The sequence below is a fragment of the Andrena cerasifolii genome, chromosome 7, assembly GCF_050908995.1.
Source record: "Andrena cerasifolii isolate SP2316 chromosome 7, iyAndCera1_principal, whole genome shotgun sequence".
In the NCBI taxonomy this organism is placed as follows: domain Eukaryota; kingdom Metazoa; phylum Arthropoda; class Insecta; order Hymenoptera; family Andrenidae; genus Andrena; species Andrena cerasifolii.
The window spans coordinates 5,715,292-5,738,390 of record NC_135124.1 but is presented as its reverse complement, the minus strand read 5'-3'; the positions used below and the strand labels follow the sequence as shown (position 1 = coordinate 5,738,390).

Sequence of the window (23,099 nt, the reverse complement as noted above, 5' to 3'; positions counted from 1 at the left end):
TAAACACAATTCTCCAAAATGAACACAGTTTCAGTTTAAATCTTCGCCTTCGTTATTACCTGCACAACAGACCTTTCACGTCAGCCTAGTATTTTCCCTGCAGCCTTTTAATTCCGCAGAGCAGTGTGCGACATTTCAAACGATTCCGACCGCATCGTTTGTTGTACCACGAACAACCATAATTCTACGTTTCGTTTCAAGGTTTCGAAGCCAGGAATTACAACAGTCCCCCCATTGTCTTATCCGCGCTGATAAACAAAAGGAGATCAGGTTTTCCGCGGCGAGTAACGGTGTTCTCATTATACGAGCGTTCTCACGACCCGGTATTGAGATACACTTTTATCCCTCTGTGATAAATTATCATCCGACTTACATTGTCCCAAGTGCATTGCGGAACTGCATGGCTAACTGGAAAGTTTATTCCACGCTTTGGCTGTCAAATTTTTAGCGTCTCAGCTGTTTGGACACTGGGAGACGCTGGGCAAGGATATTAACCCTTTGCATTGTAAGTTATTCGTTCATCGATCGACCAGATAACTGTTGCGCAATATTACACTTATTAACCCCACTCCGCCCCACGGGGCTTTTTCGACCCATCGGTGTTCTCGTTTCTTTAACCCTAATATTTCCCTCTGGCAGAGGCGAGCACAATTTTTGTTTAAATAAAATTTCGAATAACGAATAAAAGTTAAAAAAAAAAATTATTCGCCATGTGTCGCCCCGGATTATTCGTCGAATAAAAAAATTAATTTTACTCGTCAAATAATCTAAAGTTAAAGTAACTTTTACTTGACCCGTCATTTAAATAAATTTTTATTTCGTTAGGGTAAAGGTACCAGTTGATCATGTATCTGTAGTTGACAACTGTTCAGAAAAACGAGAAAAATAAGGTTTTTAGAAGTGGCCAACTGTGGGCATTAGGAGCCGCGGCGTAGCTCCGTTTCAGCGAGATATGTGAAGTTTGTTGTTCAATTCTTTACTACGTCTGTGTACCTTGACGTTAACAATCGTTTTTTTCAAACAATTTTTGGTTTATATGGAGAAACAGTAAATAGTTTTGACACATCCAAATTGATCGTCCAAATAACATTTTTTCATTCATTTTGTATGTATTTTCTCAAGTTTTCGTTTACTATATATTAAAGAGGAAGGGCCAAAGTATATTTTGGCATATTTGTTATTAAGTAATTAATGCAAACAAAAATTTTAAAAAAATTGAAAACTGAAGAACGTATGAACTAGCCCCGGTCTCCCCTAATCACGGATTCTTTACTGTTATAAGGTTTACTGATATCAGTATGAAACGTTAATTTAGAACTGTAGACTTTGGAAATCTAATTAATTTAGCTCCGTTAGAAATGAAAAAAAATCGCGATTCATTGAGTCTGACGAATTGCTGGAATCAGAGTCACTCTACTGTACTATTGCTCATCCCAAAGTCCTGCTCTTAATGAACACAACATAAAAAGAACATGTGCATAGAATGTGCTTCTATCTCGGGGGAACAAAGGTTAGATAGATAGTGAAAGTCCTGTTAATGATACTGCTCCTGACCGGAGTTCCTGCTTTCTCTAGACCTCGAAAATGTCGATGGAGGTCTTGCCGCGTTGCGTAAGGTTACATTTTAATCTGGTTAATTTTAAGGTACTTTAACACTGACGGCCGCTGTCACGTACGGGTGATTTTAATCTTTCAACCGCTACATCATCGTCCACTCAAACTCTCCCACGTTGATTCAGATCTCACGTCGAACGTTCATTACGCTACTCATGCTCACATTTCTCTGTAACAATATCTTCAGCGTTTTTATATGCCTCGCTTTGACCTGTACTGATAAATCTCTCAATTGACTGACAAGGATAGTTCACAAGATCCGTGTCACCGATTTTATTAACATTTTGCATATAGTTGGTCCACGCATGTGTATTAAGGGGTTATACCTAGTCAGGCGGCCGAAAAGAATTTTTTTTGAAAAAGCGGAAGCATATATTTTTACAAAACTTTTTGCGTTTCAAAGAGCAACATTTAAAGAACATTTGGTAATTTTTTCGTGCAAAAATATTTACGTTTATAATAAAATAACAAGCGACATCCAAGAAGCCTTTTTAAAAATTTGGTTTTGCGGTGAGCGCTGCCATTCGGAACCAGATTATCTAAAGTCAAGACACAAAAAAGATTTCGTTAGTATATTAATGTATCCTCTGATTAACGGAAGGAATTTTTGAAATATTAATTTAAAATAAAATGGCGGCTATTTAAATTTGAAGTCCTGATTTTAGCACGAAAAAATCAGGACTTCAACTTTAAATAGCCGTCATTTTATTTTAAATTAAAGTTTCGGAAATTCCCTCCGTTAATCAGAGGATACATTAATATACTAACGAAATCTTTTTTGTTTTTTTTATTGTAGATAATCTAGTACCAAATGGCACTGCTAACCGCAAAACCAAATTTTTAAAAAAGTTTTTTGGATGTCGCTTGTTATTTTATAATAAACGTAAATATTTTTCTACGAAAAAATTACCAAATGATCTTTAAATATTGCTCTTTAAAACGCAAAAAGTTTTGTAAAAATATATGCATCCGCTTTTTCAAAAAAAATTCACAAACATTCGCCTCTTTTCGGCCGCCTGACTAGGTATAACCCCTTAAGGCAAAGTATATAATTATTTTACTCTGCGCGTGCCTGGTAAGTGGAACACCGCGATCGAGGCAAGAGATTGATACAGCGAAATGCCATGAAAGCACGGCTTAACCAAAGACGATGGTTCGCCCTGTGTCGTCAAATGAATGAATATAATAGTAAACAACAATTAAGATTGCGATCAGCGTTAGATTGTGCGATGCCCCCGAGGCCTAGAACTTGGACCGATGGTTGCATAAAGCATCTGCATAAACTTTGAGCACCTTTGTGATCAGTTCTGTGGACGCCCGGTGCACTTCACGTATGCCCCGCAGGCACAACAAAATGCAAATTAACCTGACATATTGATATCGTTGAACTTTGTCAATGTGGAAAAATTCATGATTCATAGAGGAAAATAATCTTTTTTCGATACTTGCTTTTCCAGAATATCGTTTCTGAAAATCCGTCGAGAACGCGTGGACTAGAACAGGTTGAATCTTCAAAACCGATTTTCACGAAAAGATGCCTTGTTCAAAAAAAATTATTCCACAATTTCGACTTTTTCACAAGGATCTATTTCACGTACTAAGTTGTCCCATATTAACCCCTCCCTTCTGCTAATTCTTAGTCACGTACATTTCCACTCGACTAATTTTCAAAATCGATTTTCTTGAAAGGAACGCCTTCTATCAATAAATCTTATTCTACATTCCTCACTGGTTTCCTCACGCAAAGCCACCGTGATTCCACTTGTATTCCTATACAGCTTGTATATCAAGTGTCATCCTTAATAAATCAGCCATTAACTCCTTGCACTCCAACTCATTCGCTCGTCCAGAGATTTTTTGCCCAATCCAACGCTTATTGAATACAGATTTTGTAAAGATCAAGTAACATAACAGAGCAATTTCAAAACCAATCTTTCATTAAACCTACTACCACTCGCACAAGCTTCAACAATTTTCGCACAACCTTCAACAATATTAAGAACTTGTAGTAAACAATACTAACTGGATCAAAGTACTGTGGAATCCATTAAAAAAAAATCGTAAAATAAAAACAACCATGTTACTTAAAAATGGAATCACTGTACGTGCCTTGATAGAACTCTTGACAAATCCAACATATTAGTTACCATATTGATAAAATCAACACGTGACTTAAACCTCTCTAGGCCCAGGATGTATAAGTACTTGGAGTGCAAAGGGTTAAAGGAAACCTCGCCCACAAGCAAAACGCTTTCATTTGGTTAAGCGACTGCCCAATCTGTACATCATGCTCGACGTCCAATTTTATTAACGTTCACTTACAGGGAGCCACGAAGTAGATTATAGGTGTAGTCGAATACGCTCGTTCTTCCTGCGTTCTCCAGGACAAGAGCGCAGTGGTCACCGTTTGCATAAGCATCCACGGACTGATATTGCAGGCCGTTGCAGCTATCATTGTTCCCCAACGTTGCTAGTAGCAGCACGAGCCCTATTATCGCGGATCGTATCCGCTCTATCGTAGATCTGCAACATTATAATAGCGACGATTATCCTCCAAGCCATCAAGATATCGCCAATTGATTGTGCCAGAATACCCAGATCTAGCGAAATCGCTTGTAACCTGGTGTAACTGTCCGGGTGTTACCTTTGCATCCTCTGATCGTGTGAGATCGGTTTGGTTCAACTAATAGCTATGGCGCTTTATGATTCAGATTCTTGGGTGTTCGAATAGTTATTATTAGGACTTAATTACTCATAGAAAATAAATGGAATAGTACGTATAGATGAGTAGTGGTAAGAGTAAATCTAGAGTAAAGGCGAAGCTGCGGTAGGAATACTGTTGATTAGCTTCACTATTAAGGGGAGGTTCCGGTCTAAAAGTCGATTTTTTATTATTTCATTTTTCGAATGCTCAACCTTTTAGGAATGCGTGTTGAAAAGGATTTGTTCGAAACAGTGTTCTCAAAACGGTGGGCACTGTATTTCCAAAAATTATTACCCGATTCAATTGAAACTTTTTTACTTTGAGGAATATACTTCTGGCTAGGAGGGGAACCAGAAAAAAATACAAAATTTGAAAATTTATAATTTTAAAAGGCGTTGAAAGAACGAAAAATATAGGGGGAAAGTGATTTCAAAGTTCAAGTGTCGTTATTTTTGTAAAAAAATGTCATTCTTTTAATTTTTTCTGGTTTCCCACCTAGACAGAAGAATAATCTTAAAAATAAAAAAAGTTTCAGTCGAATCGGATAATAACTTTTGGGGATACAGGTCCCACCGATTTGGATGAATGTTTTGACGCCTTGACTTTAACGACTCCCCAGTGCCGTCTGCAATGCTGAATTATAAAACAAAAAATATATTTCTATAATTTAAGACATCCTTAATATAATGCAAAAAGTCGCATTAAATTATATATAGTAGTGTTCCTTTAATTAATTCCTAAAGATCACCTATTTTTTGGGGCTCTAGACCGGATTTTAAGGCAAACGCATTTAAAGTTTTGGGTCTGGGCGCTACACCGAGGAACACCTACCTATTTACACGCGTATAACTTTGTCAATTTTTGCCGGATTAACGTGACACTTTCAGGGAATATTTTCAAGATGTTGTACTTCAAGAAAACATAAAAATTGACAAATCGATTTTTCGAAAATTTCTGGTAAGCCTTTCCTCTTAAGTACCTGAAATTAGAAACTATCTAGGATACATATCCAACCCGCATACGCCGATTTTAACGAGGCTCTGCAGATTTGCAGAATAGTAAAAAATATTTGACATGTATTTTTTGTTGTTAGGAATCGTCCATGTTGAAGTGGTGAAAACAGACCCTAAAATTTGAGGTCGAAAACATATTATCTGGAATTTCTCGAGAACTATTATATGTAGGATAAATTTTATTTTGAAGCGTGAGTTTTTTAAAGACAAATTCAGCCCCCTGCTCAGTTTTTAGAAAATTTCAGAAAATATGTTTTCGACGCTTAAATTTAAGGGCTCTTTTCACCCCTTCAACACGGATGATTGCCGATAACAAAAGTACGTATCAAATATTTTTCACTACGAATCACGCGAAAAAATCAGGATTTCAACTTTGAATAGCCGCCATATTGTTTCAAATTAATATTTCGGAAAATTCCCTCCGCCAATCTGAGGATACATTAACATATTAACGAAATCTTTTCTGTATTTTGATTTTAGGTAATCTGGTTCCGTACGGCAGCGCTCACCGCAAAAGCAAATTCTTAAAAAGGCTTCTCGGATGTGAGTTGTTATTTTATTATAAACCTAAATATTTTTCCACGAAAAAATTACCAAACGTTCTTCAAATATTGCTCTTTTACGCGCAAAAAGTTTTGTAAAAATATACGCTTCCGCTTCTTAAAAAAAAATTCACAAATATTCGCCTCTTTTCGGCCGCCTGACTAGGTAAAACCCCTTAAAACATTTATAGTACAACTTATAATATTTCCTTTAAAGCTTCATTTAAAAAAAATCGCCAACGATGAAGAGACCATTTTGCGCCCATTGCCAACTTTGCTGCCTAGACAGCTGCCTAATGTTGCCCATAGTGTCGCGTTTTTCTATCGCAAAAGGTCGACTTCATTACAAGATGAATAGCGTTTTTCCCATATTATACATCGCGGGGCACATTAAGAGGGAACGACTTCCTGAGGACATTCCCACAACTTTCCTCCGCGACGCTCGCGTTTACAACAATGAAACGCAAGGTCCAAGTGTACTATCACGGGGATTCGTGGCCGCGCGGTAAAAATGATTATCACCGTGCCATTATGTGGAGCGAGGTGGTAATTATCGCGGCTGGTAACTGCGTTATCTCGACGCGCATGCAAATGCCAATTTTCCATTGCGCTCCGCTGTCGTTGACGTCTGGTATCTGCCCGGGAGAATGTCCACCTTGACGCGAGGTTGAAGGCGAACTGTAAATGCCAATTTATTACGGCAGTTCAACAAAACTCGTCGGAATAATTTCTCGTTCGTTCCTGGAAAATTATGCACGGCGTGCCACCGGTATCCGCGAGTAACCGTTAGGCCGTTCACCTCTATTTTAAACCGCGACAATCGCTGGCCGGATTAAAATACACATTATATCTGCGCCGCTCGGCTGTCGAGCAGGTTAGATAATGGGCACGGATGAAATTACAGTTTGTTTCATTAGCGAAAGATCATCGTGCTTTTACCGCTTCCGTTCATGGATTAATGGTGTACACCGCAAGCGGAGCATATTTATGTCGGCTCGGTGGTGAAACTGACCGGGTTCAGCTTTTTTTGAAAATCAAATTTTGGTCTGCACTTGGTGGCATTTGCTAAATACCCAAATCTTATTTTTCAACAGAAGTGGACCTGGTCAGATTTTGTTAACAAGATGCATTCGTCATTGGTAAATGTTGCTCGAATCTCGACCGAGGAACGTCATAGACTGATTTTACAGTGGCAATGTTATTACATAATCTTGCAGGGACGAACGAGAAAATATTGCAACGAGTTTTGTCGAACTGCTGTAATAAATATATACACGAGTAATGGTTTTATAAACAACAGTAACAAGGGGAGGACACCATGTGGTAGACACCGATTTTGATGAGCTTTAGCAGGATGGATGGATCTATGTCGAAAATAAGTAAATAGGTGTCCGAGCGTTTATTTACATGGGAATTATTAAAAATTTCATAGTGGCCGTGGGGTTTTAGTGGGTAAAAATCCCACACTACCCTGGCGCTCCCGGGGATTCCCCTGTGAAGGAGTCGGGGTGCCTTTTGAAGATTTCCCCAAGTTAAAACAAAAATTATAAAAAACATTTATAAAGTTTTTTTTTAATGTGGAGACATCTTTAAAGGGCACCCCGACTCCTTCAGACGGGAATCCCTCGGGGCGCCAGGGTAGTATGGGATTTTTACCCAGTAAAATCCCACGGCTACTATGAAATTTTTAATAATTTCCATGTAAACATCTCTATTATTAAGGCCCATTGGCAAAAACGCTCGGGCACCTATTTACTTATTTTTAACAGATCCATCGTGCCAGGGTTCATCAAAATCGGTGTCTACCACATGGTATCCTCCTCTTGTAAGTACTCGCAACTTTGGCTAAATCGATCTGACGAGACGTAAGTAATCTAAAAAGGGAACTTCGGTAAACCAAAAATTCAGATTTGTTTTAAACTTTGATGGGGACTTCAATGGAAGTATCAGGCTATTTTCAGGGTTATTTAAAGGGTTAAATAGATTAACTGTTTGATGGGGATAGGATGATCAACATAGATATTACCAACAGGATGAGTAATCGTTGTTGTATACGAATTTTAAACCTTAAAGTGCAAAGTGTGATTAAGTTATTTTAGATGGAGTCGCTACAAAGCATTTAAAGTGGTTAACGAATGTCAATAGAAACCCAGTTATTTAACAATATATCGCAGCACTATTATGCATAATACATTCTTGACAAATGATAGGAGTGCAGAAGAAATTTATTTTTTATTATTGTATCGGTTCATAAACACTCGAAACGTGGAATCGTTTCGGTACTGTTCCTTGAGTTGATTAACTGATTAGCAGAATACTTCTGTCGAAAGGAAAGTCATTTGTTATTTGACGTAGTTTCCACTACAAGTAACTGCATTCTGTGTTTATCTAATCTGGATTAAACGCTCTGGATAATTTAAAATACACTGTTTAACATTATCTGGGAGGGAGATTATTTTTGCATCCGTAGCTACTTTATTTAAAACAGACTTTGTATATAACCTTACTATAATATTTACATAATTGTAACGTTAAAACCGATGGGATAATGTCAAGAATTTGCAGCTAAAATTCATGGATTTTCTTTAAGATTTTGGTTGAAAAACTTACATCGTGATAGTGAGCGTACTGTCTCGCGTGCCAAACGTCAGAGAATAGAAAGGGAAGAGAACGTTATATTTTCTAACGATTAACCTATCATGACATAATCTATTTTTTCGCTGTGCTAAAAACTTCATTATCATCCGGCGCTCGTTATGGTAGCACCTTGTGCGAGGAATTTATATAATTGTTGCTGCACTTTCCACCGAACGCACGTGGCTGAGTTCCTGAAGGGAAGGTAATCTGGAAAAGAAAGGAGAGAAATGGCAAGGGAGCAGAGCGTTTCGCAACCGGTGTGTCTTTCGTGAGATTTGAAGATGTGTCACAATTCAAACGGCTGTTTTGCCAACGAAATAATCAAGATGAAGCACGCCTTGGATTTTATCGCAATGAACGTGTTCGCTCGTGACTACACCTCTTTTCGCTGATGCATGAATGCGGCGGAGAAACTAAGTTGCAAAACTTGAAATAGTTTGGTAATCTTTTTTCTTTTTGTACCATTATAACAAAGAATTACGTGAAAAATATGCGACGTATGCGCATGCTCTGGAACGTGCGAGTTAAAATGCGTGAGCGATGCGGGAGGCCATTGAAACCCTAAGAATGCAATCGATTTCTAATTTACAACGAGATTTTGTAATGCAAGTATCTTCGATAAAATAATCCTATACATATTGATATCTAAATCTTCAATAAAAAGGGACAAAACATTTTCAAACATTCGGAACTTAAAGAAGGGTGGGTCAATTAACTCGGCGGGAGGCGCTACTGGGTAAAATTTACCCCAGGGGCGCTAGTTGCGAAAATATGAAGACTGTTTGAGTTTCTGTTACAATTATTTAAAGAACTTTAATAAAAAATATATATATAAATATCTAAAAAATTAATATATTTAATATATATATATTAAATATACACTGTACTTTAACATAAAAATTACAAAGTTACAAAAAAAAATATTCTGAAACATTTCTAATATATATTAAACATTATATATATTGAAACATTTATAATATATATATGAATATTTTTTACGTTTCAAATTTGGGTATTTTTGACTCGGTAGCGACAACCTGTGTTACAATATGGGGTGCGCCTCCCGCCGGGTTAAATGCAGAGTAAAAGTGAAATGTCTGTCTAAGTAGTAAATTTATCATCTAAGTTCTCAATTTTTTTTTCAATAACTCCTTTATATTCTCGTTTTATCTCTTCCTGAAAATTTCCAGTATTATTTGATATTAATTTTTGTTTAGATTTCTTTACGAGATTAAATCTGTTTTCCTCGCGTCAGATCGAAGCTCATGTTCGTTCGTTGTAATTGATCTTAAAGTGAACGGTTCGATTTGTAAGCTTCAACGCATCTGGATGAGCGGCATTCGCGGATTTAAACGAGGATGCGAATGAAAGTACATGACGTTCTACATATTAATCAGATAAGAAAGGCAATCGACATTTAAAACGATTTCAGTTTCTTTTTTTTTCTTTTTTCTTTCCTCTGGTCACCTTGCGCATTCTGCACTCCGCTCACGGACAGAACGCACCGATAAACCGGTCGCGCAGCGCTCGATTTCGTAAGTCCTATTAACCGACTACTTTCAGTCAATGGCTTTGCTCGAGTTTAATCGATACAATTCAAGGAATCCACCATAAAATGCATCGAAGTCCCATAAATCTTGCACTGTCCAAGAGAAAAATGGTGGCGTAGAATTCTTCGCCCGCGTCTGAATACCATCTCTCGAGCCGTTTTCATGAAAATCGAGGGGCAAGGAAGCAACAATTCTATTTGATTGCAGTGTAGAAGAAAGTCGAGGTATACTAAGTGAACGGTGTACAGAATAACTGAATTTCATTGCTCGATATGATTTAGAATATGCACGTCTTTCGTTTTATGCAACTATTTTGAAAATGGCCACTTCCAACGCTGGAAGTAAAAATAAACTGCAGTAGTTTAGGAATTTCGAATTTTACTGAATTCGACCGAGTTAAGGGGGGAATCCTATTCTTTGGGCTAAGAACATAGCAAAATTTGGGATTTTTTTTTTAAGAAACCAGCGTTTCGATTCAACTGAAATTTTGAGGATGTTTTGATGCATCTTTGTAGAAGCTGCAGGTTTTTTTTTATTAGTTTTTACCCATAGATATAGTAGTTATGCATGATCGACTATCACGCCGCGCGAAATTCGTCGTCCGTTGGTGTGCATGATATTTACCTTCCAGGTAATCTGAAACAGAAAAATGAAACGGCATTTTACTTTGTACATATGCAGCTTCACTTTGACGAACCAGAATACCGCTAAACTCTATACTTCTTCTGCTATATAAGAAAATTGGCGCAAAATTGGATTGCAAAAATTACAGGTTCAGACCTTTCAGATTGAAAACTCTCCACACTGCTCAATAATTTTTTTTGTTTTTTGCTGGTTCGTCAATTTCAAGCTACATATGTATAAAATAAAACGCCGTTTCATTTTTCTGTTTCAGATCACCTGGTAGATAAATATCATGCACACCAACGGACGACGAATTTCGCGCGGCATGATAGTCGATCGTGCATAACTACTATATCTATGGTTAAAAATTAATAAAAAAAAAACTGCAGCTTCTACAAAGATGCATCAAAACATCCTCAAAATTTCAGTTGAATCGAAACGCTGGTTTCTTAAAAAAAAAATCCCAAATTTTGCTATGTTCTTAGCCCAAAGAATAGGATTCCCCTTAACTCAGAAGACCATGTTACATGCTGCCATTCCTTGCGAACCTCTGAAAACCATTTATTGCGGTAGCAGTGCAATCAAGTAAATAAATATTCTGTACATATCTTACGAAACGCACCTTCGATACCGAAGAACGTCTAAACTCGACACTGAAACCATCTCAGAATAAGAAAACAATTTTCCTTATTATGCAACTCTTTCTGAACAGAACTTTACGGTCTCTAATCTTTAGAAAAATCATTCCTGCATTAGTAATGAAATGAACAACATTTATCGCGATCAATATAATTATCGCGCCATTATTACGAAATCAGTAGGCGTTCCTGGCTAATACGAGGCTATCCGCTTAACAAGGGTAGCAATTGCGTAATCACGGACAAACCAGTCGACCGATTCTAGCAGAGGTGGGTATATCTATAACTAACTTTACTTAAAAAAAACAGTCACAAAACTGGAACTGTAACACGGCTGAATAGACCATACCCTATAAACTACAGCAGAAAACTAAATAACAGCAGTTACACCATTGGTAACAGGGAAATCAGCCCATAACCCGAGCAATCATCCTCGCCAGTCATCATTGTCGCGGCGCTGGAGCGTTTTCCGCGCGAAGGATCACGTCTGTTCTGCCGCATTAGTGGTTTGGCGGCAAGCCAATCTCGCTCTCCGTCGATGCATTTTTTTTTTCATCGTACGGAAATGCCGGCGTCTTATCCCGACGAATCGCGCGAGACGGCCTCGTATTCTAACCGCGTAACAGTGAGAAATCGGGCCGTAGGAAGGCAGGAAACGTTTCGGCGTGCGGGAAGCGAGCGAAAGGTGAAAACTCGAAAAGAAATTGCTCCAAAAAGAAGGCCCCCAGTGCAGTACGTACCGAAGCACAGATACCCGAGACAAATCTATTGCGATCAGCCGTGTAATAAAATTACGTTTTTGTAAATCATTTCGTGGCGAGATTTATTTAAGACCCTGGAGTGTTACGTTTCGTGAGCTCGCCACGATTATGTTTGCCGCGTGCCCCGTTTCAGTTCGATTAGAAATTCGAATTTTTGCAGTGGCCGGTGAAAGCGAGCTGCGGCGCATCGAATTCGAGTTATGAAACGGAATCGTAGGCAGGCACTAATTACTCGTCCAATGAATCGGCACGTGATAATGTTCTCAGACTGCGGTTATGCGTAACAACGCGTAAGATTCAGATAAGAAGCGGCAGGCCGCTCGGAATAAAGATGAAACGGATCACTTTCTCACTGCGTCTACACCGCGGATTCTCCCTTTCACTTTCCTCGCCGCTCGATGCAACGCGTCTCCGACTGACAGAGACTCATTCCGCGTGTTTTCGATAGGCAATTCGCTCTTGTACATCGGCGATCGGGTTTACGGTGACAGCGGAGGCTCCTGCCGATGTGTTCCCCTCAATTCGTCGCTTGGAATTTAATTCTTGTCGGGGCCTTCGAGAATCGTTCGACGCGCACTGTGCGCTAGAAATTTAGAGTCGCGCTATGGGTGAGGGGGTGCAGGTAGTGTTCCTGATTTCTCCATATTTTTTGTTTCTCGAGAAATCAGAAATCAGATCATATTTCTTGAGAATTCTCGAGGATTCTCGAGAAATTGATAAAAATATTGCAAAAATTATATTTTTGGAATAACGTTGATAATATTTATCAAAAACAGAAGATAAGTTTAACTAAATGATTATTCCTGTCTAATTTGTACAAAACTTGTGAAAATGAAAAAATAGATATTAAATGTAATTGGTAAATTTATTTAGTTAATACAAAATTTGTACAAAGCGAAACATTACTTTTTGGTTTTAAAATTTATTATAAATCGCACTATGCGTCTAATGTAGCGTCAGCGGATCTATTTCTGTTTCGTGGCAAAATCTGTTAGTTATATTTTCACGTTTATATATATCTATCTTGGCTGTTAAATGAAAAAATGCGTCTTTTGATCCTTTTGGAAGAAATTCTGGATCATGCAAAAATTTTATACGGGACACAATAGTCTTATCTCCTCTTTTCTATATTTCTGCTTTAATAGCCACAAGAAACTCATTAGGTACTTAATTCAGTATACAATTTTTCTAAATGTTTAAATAAGAATTTAAGAGCACCTTCAGCAGTTAATAATATCGAATCTTCTGTACTGAGATTTTCTATTGGAATTCATATAGGTTCTAATCTTATTAATAAGATGTATTATAAATTGTAGATGTGTTTATACGTCCGCGATTAACTAGTAATACATTCATTTACGAAAATAAATGAGATTTATAATATTTTTCCTAGATTTAAGTTTCTCGAGAAATTATAGTATTTCTCGAGAAATAAGAAATAAGCGATTATAAAATTATAAAAGAAGGAACACTAGATGCAGGGATATATTCGCTGAACGTACGGATTTAAATAACTTTGTCAAGTGATGAGAGATTTCTATTTGTTGGGGTCGGGAAGATTGTAATTATAGTTGAACGTGTTAATTTTAAAATTCGGGGATATTGGAAGGCTACGGCGAGAAGGGGGCAGATCGAAATGTATTAACTTTTAGGAAAGTACTGGAAACGGCGTTAACAAACTATTTTCAGATGCATGTTCAAAGTATTTTGCACAGGATTTAGCACTGTTACTAAACAAAAATATATTTTCTCTGTGGCAGGGTAATTTTTTAAATTTTGAAAAGCTCTCCCTTTTTACTCGAAATTATATAAAAAAACCCTTATCTTAGATAAATAATTACGTAAAATAACAATCTACAGAATTTTAGAAAAATTGTACCAAAATCTGCTCCCTTCTTTCACCAAATCCAAATCGATTCAGAATTTTTTTTATATTCAATGCAACCTGTAACTCAATTTTAGAAAATTATGAAGCCTCATTCTTGCAGCAAAGTCTACATTTGTGCTGCGATGTGATTTTAATGAAAATCGACTGGTGATTTTGAACTTTTGAACAATACTGCTTGTTAGATGATGGCAGTGATTGGAATTAATGGAACTAGTAAGTCTTGAATAAGTCCTTTCCGTGTCTTATAAACGAAAACAGCGAACAGTGCGGTTATTTTGGTAATACGAAAATCTTATTCTAAACACTGCAAAAGAATTTATAAATTATGGGTTTTGAGGTCCCATACTGCAATGAGGACTTCGTACGAACATTGCATAGGACTCTTTATCGACATACTAAAGCCAGACGAGACACTTTCCTGGTTCGTGATTATTATTTTAACCAAATTCACACATTTTTTAAATTACTGCTATCTCTGCACTCTGAATGTATCCCAGATTAGAATCACGAGCTACAACAGTATCTCGTGTGAAAAGTCTCCTAATTTATACATTTGAATCTCATTCTCTGATGAGGAAGAGCTTTAACAATGAAATCACCGCATAGCAGGTGTCATTCAATTCAAACAATTCATTAATTATAAAAAGGGAGAGGCGCACTTTCGAGCAACGACAAATGAATTTTAACAAAATGCAATTCCTTTCACCTCAAAGTCGTTATGCCATCCACAGTTACATTCAAGTAAAGTTGAAGTTGCAAACCAGAAGGACCTTGTTCAACAACCCGTTCTTATATCATCGGCGGACAGGCCGTAACGGCTCGGCCTGTTTCCTCTAGTTACAAATGCGTGGAAGCGATTATTGAACCGAAAATATAACGAACCCCCGGCATAATTGGACCGTCATCTGTGATAACATCACAGGCCGTAAATTTAAACCAAAATTTTCCGAATGTTGCAACAGCCACTCCCGCTTATAAATAAACCCCTCCGAATCTATCTAATCCATTTCCCACGCAGAAAAAGAACCCTCGTTTCGCGACTTTCTAAATTCCCCCGCACTATTTTGCACCTGAAACAATTACTTTCGATTCCCTGCTGTATCAGATCGACGCTGCAAAGCAACGAGGCCCGAGGAAATCAATTCGATCCCCCGTTGCAAACGACACAATCCATCGCCCACGCGACCAGCTTCGCTTCGGCGACATCGGGCCAGCGATTCGTTATCTTAGTCCCCGCAACGGTAACTCACCCGTGCATTCTGCTGTGGCGCGCTCCACGTTGCCTGGCCTTCGGAGCGTTCCAACGAAGGGGATCGGCGGGAAAAGCTGGCCGAGGATCGGTCGTCGTTATCGAACGGCGCGAGAAACACTTTCGACGCACTTTCTTCGGGAACCACGGGCCAGGGAAGCGCAGTATGAATATCTGTCAGCTCGAGGGGGCGAAGTGGAGACGTGCAGGAAAGATGACGATGTTCGACGAACGACTCGGGAACGTGCACCTGCTCGGTTCACCACTATCCCCAGACCGAAACGACGAGGGGGTCGTGCAGTGGTCGGCCACTTCTGCTGGCTCGGCTGTCCAGCGTAGTCAGTGACCACTGACTCGGTGGCTGGTGTTAGGTGATTGTTGGTTAGAGACTTACTGACCGTGTGTCTCGTATTATGCGGTAAGCTGGTGTCCTGTCTCTGGTGCTGTATATGTTCTTTATCGAGGGGGCTACCGGCGGGGTCCAGCTGGTGGTGGAAAGCTCCCCAAAAGCGCGGCAAGCCGGCCCGCCAGGGGAAAGGGAAAGTAAGTTACCTTACCTTCGAGCTAACAACCGCCAGGTAAGAGAGAACACGCGGGGAGTCAACGGGCAAAGAAGAGGAAAAGGGGGAGAAGAGGAGAAGGAGGAGGTGGAGGAGGAGGCGTAGACTCCCGTCTACGTTTTACTTTCCTTTCTCTAAACGAGCCGCCGGCTGCTGCCCTCGATTCCAGGCATCGATTGTGTCTCCGGACTTGCCGAAACACGTAACGCCGAAAGTCGCCACCCGATTAATCGCCGCGGGTACCGAAATATCGGGTGGCCACGTTTCGCCAGGAGTTCCTCCGGCACTTGGTCGCGGGGAAGGCCCCGGCTACCGAGGCAGGGGACGTAGGAAGTACCTTTGGGCGTAAGGTAGCGAGTGGTGGAACTAGGTGTTGGTTTTAGAACGTGGAGGCTGTGTGGTGAAACGACATGGTACGAATGTATATGGTCAGGCGGAGGGATAAGGTAGTCCAGTAGGTTGGTAATAAAGTTCGACAGAATTTGACTTTCTTCGGATTTGTAAGATTCAATAGCTGTTTCTTGTAGGTTTTTGTGCGATGAAAAAAGAATCCGCAAACCGTTTGTCATCGTCACCCTCAGTTTTTGAGAAATTCGATTTTGAAAATAACTGCAAATTTTCAAGTTTGAACATCTTTAGTGGCGATACAATAATAGTTATTCGGTTGTTTCTTTCGTCAGATTATTCTGTGAACCCTCCCGAATACATTTTTGCAGATATCTTTGAATTTATTTCCAAAACGAAAGGTGTAGAAGAAAATCTGACTACTCCACGCGATGCAGCAGACATTTTTCCTTCGGAAAGCATAAACAGAAGTGGTAAGTCGCGGTTTGTTTTGAATACAGAAGCGAAATAGTTTGGCAAAACGCGTGCCGCCGTTGACTTCGCCACTGCCGGCGCCGCGCGTTCGAAGTTAGGGTTGAAAAATCGTTTTTGTGGAATATCTCGAGAACTATTAGAAATAGGGGAATAGTGTGAATGGACGAATTTTATGTCTTTGAATGCGAAATATAACTGACTCGCCAGATTTTCAAAAATCCGCAAAAATGATTTTTCAACCCTAACTTTGAACGCAGTTTTCACCCCCCAAATATGAAAACGGGGAAAAACAAAAAAACACGTGTTTCTTATTTTTCTGTCCTCTGTAACATATCGAAAAATCAAAATGATCGGAGGCGGACACCTAAAATACTCTCCTGGTGAGAACAATTTCCTAGCAAAATGAGTAGGAATATTTCTTCTTAAGTGGTAATTTTTAAAAAGGCACATTTATCAGACAGTTCTACATCAAAACAAATCGTGCGAAAAGACAATTTAATTTTTTTCTGGACCGTGTTAAATCAAAATCGTGTAGAGGCGGAATTAAGTGTACTTATTCCCTCGCCTTCAGCCACGGTACTCTGGATTTAAAGAAAACGTGCGAGAGTATGTTTCGCACAGTGACAAAAAATTGAGCACGCCACGAGAACCTTCCAAAATAAGAACAATGTCGAACCGAAAGTGATAAACGCCTTTTACGAGTGAACTGTATGCTATTAAATGGGCATTCAATTTTCATTACGTAAGCAATACGCAGCTCTTAAACTTCATTGCGTAAGGCTACGAAAGTCGTGAGAATTTGAAGAGTGAACAGAATATTGTAATTGATTATGTAATTTAATTAAATCAGATTTGTCGGGCGTGTCTAGTCGATTAACGCTGCCGCGACGTTCAGGTATCATCGAATACCTAATTAGCCTGCCGTGCGCACTCTTTCACTGTGCTCTTCGTACTTGCGCGCTCTGATTTCTGATTGCACAGGCTGATAACGTTTGGTTGTCAAGTATCAAGTGTACGATTAAGACGCGTTGATAGTCACACAGATTCTGATATTGTGGTACGGGTCTCAGAAGTTTAGCTTAATTTTTGTTCCTTTTAATCTGTCACTTCGATAATCGAATTCACGTTCAGAAAAAGAAGGTGTCTTTCAAGAATTTTTTGCCGGAAATGTATTACCGCGAATAAATTGAGATTTTTATATAAGGTTGTAGAATATAGTTACTCTACTTTCACATTTTCTTCTTTCCAAAAATGCGCATATAGTCACTTCATACATTCCGCTTCACCTGAAATAACAATTTCAAATAAATTAGTGTTCTGTATGGGTATGATGAGGTGTGGTAGCAGAATAAAAATTACAAATCGAAATCTTTCAAAATGACGTTCTGCAACAGAAAACAATTTGATAAGTTGATTTTGGTACCACAAAAAAAATTGAGAAAATCGTGGATTAAAGTGTGAAACCTACTTCAAAGAGTGGCTCGTTTCAGCGGCTATATTTTCGGTACGTGTTCGAATTTAAGAATACCTTGTTAGGAATCTGCTCTTAATACTTCACACTGTAAACCAAATGCAAAATACCTTGAGTCAACATTCTCTTTTGACCTGCACATAATCAGAGAAATTTACAGCAGGTGTGGATACCATATGGAGTTTTTATCGTTGACAATGCCAGGCTTAATTTGCGAATGTGTGTCGTGAACACTTTTGTTGATGCAGTACAAATTACAACGATGACGTGTACGTGAAAGACACGTTGCACGAGTTTGGCAGTGCACAGTAGAGCATACGATATCGAATTATGTGTTACGAAACATTCTCTACTTTGAGGCTTAACCCTGAATTCCCAGTTCTAGTGGAAACAGTTAATAGCAATAATAAGCAAAATTGACGTGTGCTGCGTGGTTCTTACGGAGACCTAATATCCTTGAAGTCCATGATTCAATATACGTGTGTATACAGGGTGTTTCACCTAACTATATCACCTGAAATATTTCTGCTCTATTTAAAGTTTCCTAAAAATGTTTCCTACAAAAGTTGCATAGTTTTGAGGGGGCCGGTGTTTGGTAACAATAGATTTATTCTGTTGGGTGGAGTTGATGAGATGAAACTTTATTTTTTTAAAGAGCTTTAGTTACCTCGAAGGACTTCTCGTTGTAGGTCTTTGAATTCGTCTTTAAAGTGGCCATCGGGCATCGAGAAATAAAATACAGCATTCCATTTAAAAACACAAAGTGGCTGGTAGGAAAAATTTTTATGAAAAAATTCTGAATAGGTGTAGCAGAAATATTTCAGGTGATAAAGTTAGGTGAAACAGCCTGTATACGTTTTCGTGTTACTGCACATACATATAAATCTTTAGAAGATAGTTGGAGAAAATTTTCGCAATGTATTTTTTATAAATTTAATAATGGCTTCAGATCCACGTGGCAAAATATTTACGTAAACTTAATGTACTCGTGCAACTGGTGATTCAGGATTGATTATTTAGTAGATCATCACTGCAAGGTAAATGACTGATCTTAGATTTTACTTACATGTGAATAAAAGTTGACGAGGATAATGGCTGCAACTTTTACGATTAATTCAACGTTATCCAATCAATATTAATCAACCCTATTATATAGCAATATAAAGAATATTCTTTAATAAATGTTTGGCAATTTAGTATCAGTCGAAACTTCAAATTCCTCAAACTTTCAAGCGAGCTGTAAACAACATATCTACTGATGAAGTGAAACTTAATTTTTTTTTAATTTTATGCAGCCTTTATCGGAAAGGAAAGTATTATCTAACAAACCAGATCATTCCAAATTATTCATGTGGAGCGTGAGTAAATTCGACTCTTGTCAGTTGTTGTATTACGAAATTTTTTTAAGATACTCACGTATTAACGTATCGATCTCAATGACGTAAGGGATATCGCTGGATTAGCTTTGATTCAGATCGTGGCGCATAAAAAGCTTGATTAATCGAAGGATCGCTGTGGGTTTCACTCTGAACTTCGTAACTAAGTGGGTGTGCATTAGATGTTGATTGCGAGTCGTAGAAAGTGAAGTGACAAGTACAAATCGTAAACAGCGTTTATCGTCGACCTGTGAATAGCAGTTACGATCGATCAAATCGCAGAAACGAAAGCACAGCAAATATTGTTTCTATCAAGCAGGCCTATTTAGGGATGCTGCTAACGGTTTCGACGAGATATCGATAAGCGAAGGATGATTCGACTTATGGGTCATATCCTTGAGATGTCGAGGGTACAAGAAGGTGATAAATAAAATGGTACGCAATGCATAATAACCCTCCAGTGTCATAGTTGTTATTTCATTTAACACGTTAGGTATATTAACAATACTTCTGTTGTCATCGTGTATTTTAATTGAAGGAAAAAAAATTGCTTCTAGTGTAGGTAATCAGTTTGGAAATAAGCATAAGGACTACAATTGCTGGTATGAAATGTGTAGCATTGAATTAATAATATTATATTACTTTAGAGTTTTTTTTTAATGTAAATACTTATGATATTAACAAAGAATTATTAGGTTTGGGTTGAATAAAAATATTTGTCGGTTTTTAACTATTTTATTTATTATTTTTTTTCAGTATCCGTGACATTTCTTGAGTTGTATGACAGCATTAGCTACTGTTATTGTATTCACATTATAAACAAAGGATCCTAGTACAGAAATGTCAAATGGGATATATTAAAGTCATTTGAGAAACAGGTGTATTACTCTTAACAGCATTTTCTTCGTTTATTCGTCCAATGTTTATTAATCGTAACAGGTCAATGCAAAATAAGCCTTCTGGTTAGTATTATAGTACAAAAAATAATAATGTTGTATGTGAAAGCAATTTTTAGTAACCAAGCTCTTTGTTTTAATCGCAATTCATTGGTGCTTCCGTTTATTAACACCGGGGCACGAACCTCTCGAAATTATTTTTTTAAATTTTTCTTCATTTTTGTAGAGATGATCCACCAACCATAAGTAAATCTAAAGATGATAATTAATATTATTTATAACTGTAGGGTGAGTACTACTTGCGTTTCCCATGTAGTTCACTTAAGAGGACCATCTGGTTTAAGAGTAAATTTTTTTTATTTCATTTTTCGAATGTTTAGGCATTTTTTAGGAATTCGCGTTTAAAAGGATTTTTTGAAATTCGTTATAGTTATAGGCATTTGAGTAGCGGCAAATGCATGGGTGACAACCGCCCACTGGGCACTCACGTAAAATTTTAAACGCGTTTTTCTCGAAACAGTGTTCTCAAAACGTTGGGACCTGTATTTCCAAAAGTTATTATCCGATTCGACTGAAACTTTTTTTATTTTGAAGAATATACTTCTGGCTAGGAGGGGAACCAGAAAAAAATACAAAAATTGAAAATTTATAATTTTCAAAGGCGTTGAAAGGATGAAAACTATAGGGAAAAAGTGATTTCAAATTTCAAGTGTCGTTATTTTCTAAAAAAAATGTAATTTTGTATTTTTTCTGCCCCCCCCCTAGCCAGAAGTATATTCTTCAAAATAAAAAAAGTTTCAGTCGAATCGGATAATAACTTTTGGAGATACAGGTCCAACCGATTTGAATCAATTTTTTGACGCCTTGACTTTAACGACTCCCCAGTGCCGTCTGCAATGATTAATTATAAAACAAAAAATATATTTCTATAATTTAAGACATCCTTAATATAATGCAAGAAGTCGCATTAAATTATATATAGTAGTGTTCCTTTAATTAATTCCTAAAGATCACCTATTTTTTGGGGCTCTAGACCGGAAAGTCCCCTTAAACAGACCACACTTTGCATCTAGATATTTGGAAACATTTTTATGTAATTCAAACTCACACCCTAGCATCTAGACTTCTACAGTGGTTACGAAATAATTCCATGTAATCTGCACTTCCTTGTGATTTCCATTTCTCCGTTGCTAAGCTGGTGGCGGAAACAGTTATTGCATCCAGATTTTCCGTTTTATCGGCGGTGAATGGCTCTCGTAGCTTGAACTCACGTGATCGTTTCTTATCACTCACACAGTACGCTTGCGTGTGACGCGCCATTAGTTGTAAAAGACATTTCCAATATTTGTTTGCATTAAGTCGTTCGTCTCTGCGCGTTTATGTGTTTCCCCGCATAACTGCTCAGCATATGGACCGATTTTGATAATCTTTTTTTTATTCGAAAGAGGATGATGCCCCGATGATCCTATACTACACTGCATCAATATTGGCCCAATATTTTGCTAGTTCTGGTTAATAATAAAGACTACTGTCATCTAATTATTATTATTTTAATATATATATATATATATGTATCGTAGATTAAATAAGTCGTAGATTAAATAAGGGAAACGTTATTTTTTACTTTTTTGTGCATATTTATTTTTTTGAAGTCGATTTTAAATTTTTATATATATATATTATTATATATATATAAATTTAATATCTTATATTAATAATTTATTATATATATATATATATAAATTTAAAATCGACTTCAAAAAAATAAATATGCACAAAAAAGTATATATAAATATATATATTTATGCAATCACTCAAATGGAAGCGCAGTGGAAGCATGTGATCAATTAGACGAGAAATCGGTGCGAATCGATCTTCCGAAGTCGGCTTCGGAAAGTAAAAGTCGCCTGATCGCACGCTAGATTTCAGTTTTAACGCAACGCGGAATCACGTGATAGAAAAATGCAATATACGATGTAATTATATCGTAGATCTTCTCGAGACATTACATTCTCCCGTTCCCCCGGCCACTTCGGAGAGGGTTGTGGGGGGGGAGGGGAGGGATAACCAATCTTTTGATACAGAGTTACATGCGCAACGGTTTCTCTGCTTTTCGTTTCGCCTCGGACGAACGTGAAAATCGCTGTGAAGGGTGGTAATCATTGATTTATGGGAAACAGTTTCGACACTACTGTTCCGTTTATTTTCGTCCGCGAAATTGATTGTGCAAACAATATAAATCCCGTTGCACAAGGAATACGAGAACGTGATAAGTATACGGTGCAGGTGCAAGCAAGGTGCCCAGCCACCGCACAGTGTTTCGCGTATTTGGGCGTTCGGGACAAAACTCATAGCTTCTGTACTAATCAGTTTTCGACTTAAGTACCCTAATACTTTTTTAAAGAGAATATAAAGACGCATCGATGGGTGTACAAAAAATATGCTGTTCCATTAAAAAAAATGAGGTGATCTTGATTTTTTATCGATTAAAAAAGTTTTTTTATTAATTTTTACTTTTGTAATTTGTTGTCAACTGAACACTGACTCACTTTTGTTGGAATTTTTTTTTATCAGTTTCGCAGAAATACCTGAAAACCGTTGCGGTCGTTTTACATATATGGATTTGGGAGACAAATGTCATAACTTCGTACACATTCAAAATTTCTCTTGTATTTGGTTTGTAATTTTCATTACGTAGTACGTAAAACATAAAAAATAACGTAAAAATGAAAACTTTAATAAAAAAATTAAATAACA

General features: G+C 37.8%; 2 protein-coding genes across 3 annotated transcripts in view; one reads left to right on the top strand and one right to left on the bottom strand.

Annotated features, from left to right (window-relative positions):
* The window catches only part of Cysu (peroxidase homolog), a 45,127-nt gene extending 29,520 nt beyond the window's left edge, over nt 1-15,607 (bottom strand). For both annotated transcript variants that reach the window (XM_076816732.1, XM_076816733.1), the window contains exons 1-2: nt 15,222-15,607; nt 3,937-4,137 (exon numbers count right to left, since the gene is read on the bottom strand). In XM_076816732.1, coding sequence (XP_076672847.1) covers nt 3,937-4,137; nt 15,222-15,229 — 209 coding nt within the window. In that variant the 5' untranslated portion in view covers nt 15,230-15,607. The remainder of the gene's footprint in view (nt 1-3,936; nt 4,138-15,221) is intronic.
* Nucleotides 1-23,099, top strand: part of Cep290 (Centrosomal protein 290kDa) — a 158,208-nt gene that overhangs the window by 52,608 nt on the left and 82,501 nt on the right. The gene's annotated exons all lie outside the window — the stretch shown is intronic.